This window comes from Rattus norvegicus, chromosome X, assembly GCF_021556685.1.
Source record: "Rattus norvegicus strain SHRSP/BbbUtx chromosome X, alternate assembly SHRSP_T2T, whole genome shotgun sequence".
Classification (NCBI taxonomy): domain Eukaryota; kingdom Metazoa; phylum Chordata; class Mammalia; order Rodentia; family Muridae; genus Rattus; species Rattus norvegicus.
In genome coordinates this window covers 142,299,625-142,314,589 of record NC_141554.1, presented here as the reverse complement: position 1 = coordinate 142,314,589, position 14,965 = coordinate 142,299,625, and the positions used below count along the sequence as shown (strand labels likewise).

Sequence of the window (14,965 nt, the reverse complement as noted above, 5' to 3'; positions counted from 1 at the left end):
ATGATCTTAATTACAAAGTGGAGTAAAGCCCATAGGACCATGGGGAGTGCCTACTAAAAATAGAAGGCAAATTCATAATCAGCTTACGCAGGGCCAGGAGCATATGGTAAAGTACTGGCTCTTAGGGACACTGTTAGAGCCCACCATTACTTTCCATAGGCTTCACAACATGGCAGTCACCCGGGTACATTGCTGTTAAGAAAAAAATCAAGGAATCTCATGGGGTAGACCAGTGGATCCTGGGAACAGTCCCCAGCTTGGTTAAGCAACCTCCCCTTCCTTCATAGTATTTGGATTTGTTCCAATTCTTGTCGGTAGATAGGCAGTACCCACCTTTCTCACAAACAGGATCACGGAACATGATGCAGACCCCATATAGCAATGTTTCTGTTTCAAAAGAAACCACCAGCAAGTAAAAAACTAATAATATACGGAACAATTTCATTCCCGAGACTGACCGGCAAATTAACTACAGGTAAACAGTATTGATGCTCAGGAAATAGCTTTATTGAAGGTATAAACGTGCAGTCTGCCCCATCCACCAGGCACTGCTCAGAGCTACAGGACAAACAACACTGTGTATGGCTTTGGCATTCTAACATGGGAGGATGGGTTCTACTAGAAAAAATATTAAATATTAAACCAGGCCCTTCACTACCCATACAAGTAACGCTGAAGATTGAACACAGGTTTGGTTCCTACAACACTTGTACTGGGGTCATAGCAACTGCTCTCCAGAAATAGTTGGGATGAATGCTCTGCACTGCAACCACATTGACAACGTCACCTGCCTGCGGCACATATCCAGAAGGAAGTTTAAGAGAATCCAAGGTGAAAAAGATGTCGTTTTCCAACACCCCAGTTCTTCCATCCATTTTTGTAACACAGGCCTGTGATTTAAAAGAAAATGGCAGCAAAGAGTATAGAAAATCATAATCCATGGTCATAGACTCTGCCCTTCTCCCTGGCCCTAAGCAGCAGACTCCTGCATTCCACCACGGATTCCCATCCAGCTCGGCATGTTAGCAACATCTAGGTGCTGTATAAACAGAACCCCCACCCCACAACCCCTGCCTAGGTCCAACCTCACAACAATCAAAGCAGTCTAAGCATGAGCACCTGGTCTCCACTGAGAGAATTTGGTTCTAAATCATTACCCGCCATGGGTGTTAACTTGTAGTTCAGGCTGATTGCTTGAAAAGGGTGGGAGAGGAGTGTGTTGTTAACATTTTCCTCTGCTTCCTCAGTTGCCTTAGAAGCACATTCCTTCATTTTTCCAATGGTTCAAGACAAACGTCAGCTGAGTAACTCGTTTTCAGATTTTACTGCCCACATCATACCCACATGCTCGTGAGGAGTTCAGTGACACTCCACCCATTTTTTCCTAACAATTCCAAGAAACCTGATCACTAAATTTTTTTTTGGTTTTGTTGCTCTTAGAACATTCTCTGCCTCCCAGATAGACCATACCAAGTTCAAATTTTGAACATTATGTACCACATTTGTCTCATTTTCTTTCAGAATTACAGGGTTTTTATTCACTTTACATCCTGATCACAGCCTTGGTCATCTCCTCCTTTTCTCACCCTCCCAAATCCCTCCCCCCCATTGCCCTTTCTCCTTTTCCTTAGAGAAAGGGAGTCCCCCCTTGACTGCCACCCCGCCGTGGGTCATCTCGTACCAGCAGGAACAGGGACATCTAGTCCCAACAGGACCAGGCACATCCTCTCCCACTGAGGCCTAGCCAGATAGTTCAGGTAGGGGGAAGGTAATCCAATGAAAAAGAGCAGAGACATCCCTGCTTCACTTGTAAGGGGACCCACATGAAGATCAAGCTGTACATCTGCTACAAATGTGTGGAGGCCTAGTTCCAGTACCACCATGTCCAGGTTAGTTTCTTCCTGCGGTGTCTGTCCTTGACCGCTCCAACTTGCTCACTTCTATCCCCTACTCTTCCACCACGCTCCCTGGGCTCCACCTGACGTCTGGTGATGGGTTTCTGCATCTGCCTACATCTACTTATTTTGGCAAAGCATTTATTTTTGGTTTCCTAACACTTGCAATATAATCCTAAGCAGGAAAAAAAAGATCACTAAATGAAAGATTAGCAAAAGTGCAAGGCACAGAAACTACCTCATTTATATGACAATGTTTCAGAGGCTTCACCAAGATGGCCCTTCTGTTCTGTGTGTCTTGCTCATCAGAAAACTCAATTTCTACCAGGTCACCATTATAAGGCCGAAAATCTGTAACAGTCATGGAAGAAACTCAAGTTAGAGGAGGCAATGTGACATTTCAGCATTTCCTGGAATGTGAGCCCTGACACAGTTTCTGTGACACATAAAGTATGTTTTGAACATGTAGAACCCTTGTGTCGAAGAGATGACCCGAGGAGTTTTACTGCTGTTGCAAAGAACGCAGGTTTACCTCCCAGTGTCCCCAGCCACCTCTAGCTTATCTGTGGATTCCTTTGGTCTCTGAGGGCACCCACATAAACATGGCAGGTGCTTGCACAAAAGCACACATACACATGAATAGAGGCACTGCTTTGTCAAAGATGCGGGCTAGAGAGGTGGTTCTTCAGCTAAAGGTACTTGCTGTTCTTGCAGCACATCAGGGCTCACAGTTTCCACACCCACATGGAGGCTAGAGATACCAGTAACTTCCAACTCCCGAGCGTCTGTAGGCATGTGAGCAGTGCCGTACACATACATGCCGGCAAGCCTCTCACATACACAACATTTAACAAAGACAAAAGTAAAAAAACAAAGCATCTGGAACACCACGAGGCAGGAAAATAACCTGCACAATGGTCAGGAAGGAAATAACCTATGCATTTCTCAGTATAGGACAAAACAAGGATTTTTGTCGTCTTTCCGTTCTTTTAGTTTCTCATTGAATCAACTACTGAGGCTGTAGCTTACTTAGCATGGACAAGAACCAGCATTTGATTTTGAGCAACCCATGGGTAATAAAAATAGTAATGAAGAACTGTTTGCCATTTTCACTGGGTTTCGTACTATTCATTTAATAGCATTTATTCTGACAATTATAGATATGACTGGCTGAGGCCTTTAAGATTGGTCCCTAGTGCTAGGGACCAGCAGCACCTTCTTTTTTCACCACTGTCTTTTCTAGAACAGCCTGCTACAGTGACTAACCCTATTCCACAGAAGGAAGCCTCTCCGCCTAGGCCTTGGTCCTATCCACTAGTTCAGGGACCTGACTCCATCATTTCTTCCTGCTCTCCTCAGCACCTTTAGTCCTATCCTTTGCACTACAAACATGTCTGAGTCCCTTCCACTCTGAAAAGAGTATTTCTACCATCCTTCCTGTTGTTGACAACTTCCTGTTGGGATATTGACAGGCTAATAAATTGTCTTTGAAACTTAACAATCACAGGGACCCTTTCCTCTGAATACTGAGAATCTGAGGGAAAATGTCATAGCATCCTAGACACTGCCAAGCTGTCATTGTTGAAGAGATCCTGAGATAAGAACCAATATTAAGAAAATTAAACTGGAAAGCAGTTTTGTGTAGGTGGGACAATGTCACTCTTTTTGTCCAAGTTAAGTGGCAACTGACTAAGCTGCAGTGGGTGTGATTTATTTTCCTTGCACTCCTCTTACAAAGTTGAACCTGGTACTAGAAAGCTGAGGCAAGACTTTTAACAGTTTGAGACAAAACACAGGACACTAGGAAGTCCCTGTCTCAAGGCAGGAGGTATGTGTTATAATAAAGATGTCAAATTTATATTTCACTAGGTTTATATTTTATTCGATTTACATTTCATGATGCATAAAAAACTGTCTTGGTTCTCCATTGTGGTCATTAAAAGCACAAAGTAGCAGGGTATAGTCCAGCTAACATAATTCACAGCCCAATCAGCCGTTTCTGGTTCTCCCTAGCACTGCTTGTCCCAATGTTTCTTCCCATCAGCCTAGTTTAATGGATTCATGTCTGTCTCTCCTAATGATACTATGAGCTCTTAATAAGCAAGGTTTAATTAAGCTGTCTATATTTTGTCCTCTGCCTTCAATATCTGGAACTCTCTTTTGAACCAAATGAAAGTCCAATAGACTCTTTAAATGAACATGTTGTTGCCTCAGACATAAAACAATAAAATGTTATATCAGATAAATACAAATAGAATTCAACACTGCTTACACATATACATGGCTTTTCAGGCAATTTCCAGGCCTTATTTTAAGCATTTAAAGTATTATGAAATAGTATCTTTTCGCTTGTGTGATGGTGTTAGAATAGAAATTCAATACCAATATAAAGAAAAAGTTGCACAAATATTAGTGTACCCAAACAGATGAAGACATAACAAACAATAGCATGAGATGTTTGAGCCCTGTGCTACACATTATTTTCAAATTCCAGTGGTCTACTTCACACATTGAACTGCAGCTGAAACGGGCCAAGTATAGGACTGGGAATGTAGCCCAGTGATAGAGCCCTTGCCTAGCAAGCACAGGCCTGTGTCTGACCCAGGCAAAGATCCAGTTTACTGCACTAGGAGTTGTGAGACAAAAACCCTCTCAACAAATAAGCATGTTCCAAATTTGACCCCGAAAATGATGCCTACACCTAATTGGTAATATTTCAAATGGGTAAAGCCTAATTTTACATTTAAGAATGGGAGTTGTACCTTTACAAGCAATGTCTAGAGAGAAGGACAATCCGTGATCATTGTAGTCAGTGTCACCTGTCACACAGCCAAACAAAACTCTCATGTGAGAGTCTGCTGGTTGTTCATCATGGTCATAGGAGAGAGCATCCACCTGTATAACAAACAAACCAACTAATTTAAAAATGTTGCTTCTAACAAGTCAAAACTAAATACACACAGACACATGCATACATACATATATACATACGTAAATCTGAAACCCACCCTAAAATCATTGTTCAAGCAATAGTTCAAATAATCGTCATAGACAAGTGATAGAGAAATTGGTATGCGCTAATGAAATAATGTTTGAGCTTCATATCATTTTTTACTGTAGTTTTAGGGTAGATTAGGAAGATTGAGAAGAAAATACAGAGTTTCACATACATTGATGATAACCGATAAGCCAGCATCAACGCTCTTTATAAAATTCATAGTTTACATTAAGGCTCAGGCTTTGTGTTATACAATCATAAACTTTAAAAATTTCTTCTCAGTGAACAGGATTCTTGGGGGAGGGTGGCAATGGGGGGAGGATGGGGAGGGGAACACCCATATAGAAGGGGAGGGGGAGGGGTTAGGGGGATGTTGGCCTGGAAACCGGGAAAGGGAATAACATTTGAAATGTAAATAAGAAATACCCAATTTAATAAAGATGGAGAAAAAAATTTCTTCTAAAAACATTATTTGCATATTTACCAGACTTAAAGTAAGTCATGGTTTGTGAAAAAAATTAAAAATTGGTCCTTAGGGGTTGGGGATTTAGCTCAGTGGTAGAGTGCTTGCCTAACAGGCGCAAGGCCCTGGGCTCGGTTCCCAGCTCCAAAAAAAAGAAAAAAAAAGTTCCAAAGGAAAAGACAATTCAGATGAAGAACATTAAGACTACAGAAAAGGTTTCCAGGAAGTGATTTCTTTTTTTTTTTTTCCTTTTCTTTTTTTCGGAGCTGGGGACCAAACCCAGGGCCTTGCGCTTGCTAGGCAAGCGCTCTACCACTGAGCTAAATCCCCAACCCCCAGGAAGTGATTTCTGACCTGGTCTGTGAAAGAAATGATTATCTGATAAATTAAGCTGAGATATATGTTTGTCTCTATGTGTGTTTGTATTTCTGTATGTGTATGTGTGTGTGGGTCACTGAACTAGATGATCATGAGACAGGAGGAAGAACATTTAACAGAACAAGGGATAGACAGGGTAATAGAATGCATGTGACATAAAAGCAGAAGAGGGGAGGGGAGGAAGGTAAGGGGTACACAGTGAACACTGGGGGGAAGTGGAGAGGGGAGAATAAGGGCAAAGTGTAATGGTATGTAATGAAAATTTTAAAACTCATTTTATATTTTGTGTATGAGTGTTTTGCCTGCAGGTATGTATGTGTGCCATTGTTAAAATTTCTTCCCATGGAGACAAGTGAGCAATGTCTGCCCCTTCTCCTATGATCCCAAATGACAAACAGAGACAAGATTCCACTGGAGTTTGCTCTCAGGAACCAATGAGTTTAATAGGCTTCTATACAGAGCAGAGGTGAGGGGTTACTTATGGGGGTGTGGGAACTCCTTCCTCAGCCATCCACTTCTGGAAAACCTTACCTTGAAGGGAAGAGTGTTTCCTGTAGCTGCATAGACAAAACCATCTCCCAACCGCAAATCAGTCTTCCCTGGCCTACATGTTGACCCTAGCCTCTTCCCCAGATGTTATGCAGAGTTGATTGTTGGTAGAGAACGGTTGGATATTTAGCTGGAAGGGGTGGGGGTGGGGGCGCTGAACAGGTAACAAGTCCAACTGGAATGATCTTTTGAAAGGGGGCACAGCTGAAAACCAAATACCAGTTGCTTGACTTGTCATGGGCCTACCTGGTGCCTTCAGAGATCAAAAGCAGAGACCTAAAGAGGTTATCAGATCCCCGGATTTACAGATGGTTGTAAGCAACCATGTGGGGGCTGGTGATTGAACCTTGGTCCTCTGCAAAAACAGAGCCATTGAACTGCTGAGCCATTGTTCCAGTCCCCAGGCTAATTTAAGCAGACTCAACAACAACAATAGTAATAAAAACTAAAAATCAGGAAATGGGAGGAAAGAACTGTGGGTTGGACTTGGGCTCATAGCAGAAAAGACAGCAAAGAAACAAAAGAAGGGTAAGTAAATCAATGCTAAGATTCCCAAGCAGAGCCTCTGGGGAGACAAAAGAATGTCAAGATAAATGTGAGAAAATAAATCTAATGGCCATATGCCACCTTAAATATGATCAGTCTCGTCTGATCTTGGAAGCTAAGCAGGGTTAGGTTTAGTTCACTCTGGGATGGAAGATAATAAGCAAGATCTGTAGGGTCTAAAAAAAACACAGTTAATTTAGGACTTTATCTAAAATAATAAAAAAATTCGTATTTTTATTTCTTAGAATTATAGTTATCTTTATCTTATGTTTTGTTTTCCTCATTATAAAAATAACACATTTGGCATATAAAATGTAAAAGAGGCAGAAAAGCAAGAAAATCACATATAATTCAGAAATCCATTCCCTAGCCAATAAGCACTGACCATGTTCTCAAGATGTGACCAAGACAACATCATGGCCTAATCTTACCCTGACTCCATTTTGTGTCTGCTCAGACAATTTTCATCCCTAATTCCATGAACAGTCACATCTGCCTTAGCCACACATTAAAGGCTTTTTAAGACCCTGATCATGGCCTAGATGTAGAATCTAAGTACCTACTGAATGCATAACCAAAACTAATGTAATGGTTTTCTCCTAACCTCTACCTCACAACGTCATTGCAGGTTTTTGCCTTTATAAACTGTACCTAAAGGGCTCACATTTGGTTTGGTAAGGTACTAGTCTGAACTTTCTTCCCTGGACTTGTTCTGGATAATTTACCTATACACCCTTTGAAAGGAAAATGTAATATCACACATGTATAATAAATATATAAAAATGGGCACAAATAAGCCAGTTAATTTTAACTTTTAAATGGATATCATGGTGTCCTATGAAAGGGAAGTGCCATAATTTAGGGGCACTATTCCACAGTTGGGCATACAACTTATAATTTAATACACTACATAGTTTCTTAGTATATACATGTAGGATCAGCTATCAGGAGCAGAATTTCATATTGAAAAGTTTCCATCAAGAGTTCACAGTTACAGGCCTATGGTGTGAGCCCAGTAGCCCTGGACCTCATTGTTCCCTGCCCCAGCTTAGGTACTACTCTTAACATCTGTTGTGGCTCCTGAAGCCTTCCAGGGAATGTAGGAGGCTTGGGGGGGGGGTGTCCGATGCCCTGATGGGAGTGGTGTCCTGCTGAAGGGAAGAGTAGAAGCAATCCTGTTAGGAGGCCACCAAGGATGCTGTGCTGAGTCTGGCAAAGTCAGTCACGCAGGGCCAGCAGTCCAGAACCTCAAGGAAACCTGTGCAAACCTGGGGCGGCAGGCCAGGCCTGCTTGTTTGTTTTGTTGGCTGCCTTTCTTTCCTTAGTAGGTCCTCTGAAAGAAGAAGAGGACGCTATTGCACAGATTCAACGTTGTCCTACTTTTTCTCACTCATCCCTGCCCCCTCTAACCTCTGGCCTCAGGCTTCACCCAGAGCTGAAGCTGCTGTCTCCATCCTGGGGGCACTGTCTTTGTGACTGATTGGCTAGAATGCACCCAGCTGGGCTTGTCCTGCCTCTTTCAAGATTTCCCTCAGGCATGGAATAAATTGAGGCTGCTTGCATGACGTTGTTTCTGAACTGACTAGGTCTTTGGAACATTCTGTGTTTGAACTGTTTAGAGAGCTTCATCAGCTTTCTTGTTTATTGATTGGTTTATTTATCTATTTTAATCTATTTATTTATTCTTCTCTTATACAATGCATCCCTCTTCTTTTCCCAGTCTCCCTCACCCTGTCCCCTTTGTGTGTACTGTAAATTTTTTTTGTTTGTTTGTTTTTCTGAGGCAGGGTTTCTCTGTGTAGCCCTGGCTGTCCTGAAACAATCTCTGTAGTCCAGGCTGACCTCAAACTCACAGAAATCCTCCTGCTTCTGCTTCCCCAGTGCTGTGTAATGACTCTTACATAGCTATTTGCTCTGAATTTCACAAGTCATCACCAATGCTGGGGGACACTTTTTGGTGACAGAGCTGCCTTTGAGTCACCTGTGATCCTATGACTTACCTGCCTGTAAGACTCCAATAAGCTCACTACATATCCAAGTTAGACTTGGCTAGAGTCATTTCTTTGGTCTGTCTCTGGTGTTCTATCTGGACTGAGTAGACTTTTGTTCCTATGTCCCTAGGAAAAAAGCAAGTAATGGTGACTCAATTCTTGTTTTTCAATGTGACGGTCTAGAATGAGAAAGCATTGGTTTACCATACTCTAGTAAAATGCCTGTGTTGGAGGAAGCTGTGACCGGGAGATGTTCATGCCTGTATGTGCAGAACTCAGAGGCCCATAGTGGGCTCTTCTGTAATGGTTCTCCAGCTTTCCTTTGAGGATAGGCTCTCTCGCCAAACCAAAATTCCTTAACTGGCTAGGCTGGCCAGCAAGCCTCAGGAACTCTCCTGTCTCTGCTTCTCCAGCACTGTGATTAAAGGTCACACTGCAATTGGGTGCTGGCGTAGTCCATTAACTTGTGCAGCAAGCACTTCACAGGCTGAGCCATTGCCCTGCACCTCCTTACTCTCCTGAAAGTTGATGGCCCTTTAGTAAGCTTCTAAACAATGAATGGTTTTTTCATCCTCCAGATGCAAAGAAGTAGCTGGAATTGTGGTGGTCCTGATTTCTGTGGCTTATTCATTAAACTGGGTTTGGGGGAAGAAAGGAGTGAGAATTCTATGCATTATGAATTCATTTGTAGGTTTCTAATTTGGAAGACCCTAGATTTGCCATCTATTTAATCTCCATCTCCAGCTGTCAAAATCAATTTCATGGTTATTTATTCACTCGCTCGGTTTTATCCATAAACCAAATAGCAGGCTCACATTTCTCTACCACCAGTGAGTAGCTATGTGGATGATCCACTGCGCCCTCTGATTTCAGTGCTCTGGCTTCACACTAACAAGCAGTCATACTACATGTGGAAGCCTACGTAGCTTTTTTCTTCCTCCTCTTCCTTCTCCTCCTCTTCTACTTCCTTGCTTCCTCTTCTTTGTGTGTGCATCTGCGTGTGAGTGGCGTGGCACGGGGTGTGTGTGTGTGTGTGTGTGTGTGTGTGTGTGTGTGTGTATGTTCAATTGTGCTGTTGGAGGTTTAGAGACAGGGTTTCTCTGCATAGCCTTGGCTGTCCTGGAACTAGCTCTGTAAAACAGGCTTTTCTCGAACTCACAGAGCTCTGCCTGCCTCTGCATCTCAAGTGCCAGGATTAAAGGCATGTGCTGACTGTCTGACTGTCTTTTCAGATCTTAGATAGCTAAAACTTTCAAAGACTTACAATATTTCCACTCTTGCCAACCCTGAGACTCCTGCTGCTGCTGGTGTCAATTAGTAATAATAATAATCTTAATTTGCATATATAGGTCAAAATTATAAGTAGCTGAACTGGGGTGCTAGATTCGATCCTGTAAATCTAAAGAGGTTTTAAACTGGGGAACTCCATAGTAATTCAGTTATACTTCAATAAAGTTTTATTTAAAAAGTAATTGGGGCTGGGGATTTAGCTCAGTGGTAGAGCGCTTACCTAGGAAGCGCAAGGCCCTGGGTTCGGTCCCCAGCTCCGAAAAAAAAAAAAAAAAAAGAACCAAAAAAAAAAAAGTAATTAAGGTATATGTCTATTCATCTAGTAATTAACAACACAGAGCTATTATTTACATTATAAGAGGAAGTTACAGGATAATATAAACTCCAATAATTATTGTTAAATACTGAGGAATAGATTATGCAACTTGTACTTTTCTAAATATATACTACTACAAAATAGAACAGATGTTCCATGCAAACCCCAAATTAGACTTCAACTTTTATCCACTGCAACATGTCCATTTAAGAGGGGCTGAAAACTAGAAGCCACAGTGAAGGAACTCAGAAACAGAAAAAGCATCCAGGATATCCAAGTCTTACTGTGACCGAGTTCAATCCGTGAGTGCTTTGTTCTTCTGCAGCTGCAGGAAGTTTTTGTTGAACTTTCGGAGGGCTGTCGCAAGTCACGATGACGTCAGTACTGAAGTGGATCCAGTCATAGTTAGTACAGGACCCTGCCATAACTTGATGTTTGTATTGTAATATGGTATCATCTAAAAGATGAGTAAAGACAAATTTGCACATACAAATTATTTTCAAGTGCAAACACACACTACAAGTAAGCCCTACCAGAGAAGCTGTGGTAAATAATCATCTAAGTCTAGAAATAAAGTGATTTTGATTTAAGATAGGCATTAGGTTAGTGAGCAGTGATGAAGCATGCAGGACTCTGGAGGGAGAGTGAAAAGGTCTCTGTGTATGGTTTTTGTTCAATCTGGGTGTGTCAGGGTATGAGTTCTGCTGGGCCACAAACTAGCTTGTGCACCCTCTGCGGTCTGCCTACTTTACTTAGCTGTAGCACAGACGTGGTAATACTGGAACGTCTTTTATTAAAACAGAGATACCATTTACCCCAGCCATCATTTAGCTGACTCTCACTAGGGAAACACTAACCTTCAAAATAACCCATTGTCAGGGGCAGACTCCAGGGCATGTGTTTAGGGATGCAAATGGAGCAAATAAACTTTGATTCCTATCTCCTTACTGATCATAGATATATAATTAATTTGTTTGGCTTCTGATATAGGTTGGTGTTAAACATCTTCTATAAGCTTGGTCCCAGTGTAGGAGTGTTCAGAACTGAAATCTTTGGATTAGGAAGGCTCTAACCTCATTAGTTGAGTAATCTATTTATGAATTTGTATATAGCTTCATGAATTTGGAAGTGAAGGCCTTTGCTATAAAATTGATCTTTTTCTCTCCCCTCTCTTGACTGTCATGAATTGAGCAGCTCTGATCCACTATATCTTCCCCACCAGGGTGTTCTGTCTCGCCAGAATACAAGAAACATAGTCAAGTGACCACTGACTGAACTTTCAGAAAATATTATCCACGAGAAGCTTTTCTTCCTTTAAGTTAACTTGTTTCAGGCATTTTAGCACAGTAACAGTAAGCTGGTTGAGAGATAGATCCAAACCTGTGCTCAGTTAAGAAACAAAACCAGTGGGATAGCAAAATGGCTCCTTGGATAGAGGTGCTTGTCCCCAGGCCTGACAACTTGAGTTTAGTCCCATGACTCTACAAAATAATAGCTGAAAACTGACTCCTGAGGCGCCCTGCTGCACAGCTGTACTCACACAGGCAATCAAAACAGATAATTTTTAAGATAAAGTAACTAAGAGAAACAACTACTGTAAATACAGAAGGGAATCTTCCTGTAACCTACGGTAAACGTAAGCAAGTGAGTCGATGGAAACCTGGTTTAACTGGGAGACCTGGTCTCAACTTTTTTTAAAGTTCCTCAAGTACCTAGATAAATGGAAAAATGGGGCACAGAACCTCCCCCTACCACCCCCAACCTCTACCCTTTCTCTGATTTCCTACCTCTGCTTTCTATGTTTAGAAATTCTTATCACTTGTACTTTAAGAATTTCATAATATATTTTGATCAAACCTATCCTATCTGTTCCAGTTCCTCCCAGATACACCCCACCTTCCTGCTCACCCAACTTACTGGTCTCTCCCAGTTTTTCTTTTTAGCCCATCAAGTCCAATTTGTGCTGCCTAAATTCTTTTGAGTCTAGAGCCTGTCCTGGAGGGTGGTCCATCTAGCAGTGGCCCTTCCTTAAAGAAAACTGGTTCTCCCTTTCTTAGCAGCTATCAAATGCGGGTAGCACCTCACCCCTCACTCCCCCCTGCTTTCTTGCCTTTGGCCATACTTTGTTCTTTTGTTCTTTTTTTAAATTGTGGGAGTGTTATGCGCGCACACTAGCACGCGTGTACACACACACACACACACGCACGCACGCACGCACGCACGCACGCGCATGCACGCACCCGCGCATATTTGTGCATGCTTGTTGCTCCTGAGTGTATATATGTGAATGACATATCCTTAGAGGACAGAAGAATACTTCTGAGGCACAAGAACTAGAGTTATAGGGCAGTTGTGAGCAGCAATGTGGCATTGGGAACTGAACCCTGGTCATCTAAGAACAGTAAAAGCTCTAAATTGCTGAGTCATCTTTGTAGCCCCCATTGTTGTAAAGCTGTTCCTTTGGGCAGGGGAGTTCTGGAGTGAGTGCATGCAAGACTATCCAGCATACAAGGTGGCATACAAGGGTGCGGGCCAAGGAACTGGCGATGTCTACTGTGGAGATAAAATGGCGCTGCTCTGGCCAGGTACCAGGTTCGGGGTGGGGGTGGGGGTGGGTAGGGAGTATTCTAAGTTCCTCAGACTCTGGAGCAGAGATGGAACAGACCTCTAAGAGAAGGTCTCTTTGAACAAAGAACTAGTGCAGTACCTTCCAAGAGCCTCTGCTGCTCTTCCCTCGCCTCCTTCAGGTCCGCTTTCCTTTGAAAGATGGCACGAAATCTGGAAATTAGCCGGTGCATAGTTCGTTGTCTGAGCAGGCTTCGGCACCAGGTGGTACCAGGACTAAGGCTTCCTTCTCTCTAGTTCTCTGTCTCCCAGGAGAGCCCTAATCACAGCAACTCTCACAGACACAACTCTACTTCCGTGTCCTCTGTACAGCCTCTCTAGTCTAAGACTCCCACAGGGGGCAGAACTGCCACGTGTGGAGTGCCAGGGTATCTGCTCAATCAGCCAATAAGAGAGTCGTTTGCTCAAAAAAAAAAAGCCACTGACCTATGGCAAATAGGGAGGATGCACTTTACAACGTGCTCCATCGCATAATGCTAAAATCCAGTACTCCATCTAAAATGGCCTCCACCCATACACTTTTATAGGCCCGGTTTTTATTGTTGTCATTGTTTCGTCGGTAAGTTTATTTCTGTGTTTTTTGAGATAGGATTTCATTCTAACCTAGGCTGCCTCAAACTCATGACAATCTCTTGTCTCGGCTTCCTGAGTGCTGGGATTATAGGCATGAGTTACAGCACATCCTACTGGACCCTTTCTACTAGAGGAAAAACACAGGAAACAGACCTCGTTGTTTGTTTACAGCAAGAGATTATTGCTTTAAAAATGATTTTTAAAAAAGCCATGGTTTCCTGACTAGAACCCCAGAAGCATTGGGCACAGCAGCAAGAATGAGGAAATAGAGTTACACTGAGAGCACATTTCAGTAAAATAACTGGATTAAGAAGAGCTAGCGTGTGCCTCTCTCCCCGCAGCCAAGCCATGTGCTGAAAGGGCGGGCCCAGCCTCTGCTGTCAGAACAAGTAGGAGGCCAAAAAGATGGAGAATACTCTTTCAGATGAAAAAACAACAACAAAAAAGTAAACAACAAAAACCAAAATAAGTAAATAAAACAAAACCAAAAAACAAACAAAAAAAAAAACCCAAAAAAACCAAAATAAAACAAAACAAAACAAAACAAAAAAAAAAACCCAAAAATCCCAAATTCTAAGAACTTCTGGCATTGGACAGGACATGCAGCTCAAAGGAGATCTGCTTTGTCAGGTGGCCCTGCTACAACCAGCTACAATGGCAAAAGGCTCTCTTCCATAAATGGCCAAAACAAAACAAAAAACCCATGTCTCTTGTGATTAACCAGACCATCAAATGGCTACCCAGATGCTCAAGCTCACCCACCCGTACACATCAGCTCGCAAATGACCACCATAGAGCTGGTGGTCTACCCGCCTCCCTAATGTCACAAGACTGGAGTGGGGATGGGGGGGCAGTGGGGGTGAGGAGGTGTCCTGTTCAGTCAGGGGAACACCAGTACAGGGAAGCTGGTCCACTGGAGGGCATGAACCACCACTCTCTTAACACAAATTAAATCTGTCTTTACAAAGACACCGTAGTTAAGCTGGTGAAAGTTCTGAGAATCGATGAAAAGTAATGCAGGGAGATCTGCCATCCTAGGTCCCAAATCTGTGGTTCACAGTGCTAAGCTGCAGAAGACCAAGGCTAAAGAACTTGCCGTTAACCAGGCTTAAATATACATTGCTGATTTTGTTGTGTGTGTGTGCGCGTGGTATGGGTGTGTTCAAGACATGGTTTCTCTGTGTAGTTCTGGCTGGCCTGGAACTCGCACTATAGATTAAGCTGGTCTTTTTTTTTTTTTTTTTGGTTCTTTTTTTCGGAGCTGGGGACCGAACCCAGGGCCTTGCGCTTCCTAGGTAAGCGCTTAAGCTGGTCTTGAACTCAGAGATCTACCTGCCTCTG

General features: G+C 42.6%; 1 protein-coding gene across 1 annotated transcript; it reads right to left on the bottom strand.

The window, feature by feature from the left end:
• Positions 1-485: 485 nt before the first annotated feature.
• Ct55 (cancer/testis antigen 55) lies at positions 486-13,370 on the bottom strand. The gene is made up of 5 exons (NM_001433344.1): positions 13,134-13,370; positions 10,711-10,883; positions 4,658-4,790; positions 2,134-2,246; positions 486-890 (listed from the first exon to the last, which is right to left on the bottom strand). The coding sequence occupies exons 1-5, from the start codon at positions 13,222-13,224 to the stop codon at positions 699-701; spliced, it is 702 nt and encodes a 233-aa protein (NP_001420273.1). The 5' UTR covers positions 13,225-13,370; the 3' UTR covers positions 486-698.
• Positions 13,371-14,965: the final 1,595 nt, after the last annotated feature.

Bases quoted from the DNA above. Each gene is read 5' to 3' on its own strand.
- Ct55 (NM_001433344.1), bottom strand. From the start codon at position 13,224: ATGCACCGGCTAATTTCCAGATTTCGTGCCATCTTTCAAAGGAAAGCG. The intron at 10,884-13,133 runs GTACTGCACTAG...CTCATCTTTTAG, and splicing joins GCAGCAGAGGCTCTTGGAAG to ATGATACCATATTACAATAC. The intron at 2,247-4,657 runs GTACAACTCCCA...TGACTGTTACAG, and splicing joins TCTAGACATTGCTTGTAAAG to ATTTTCGGCCTTATAATGGT.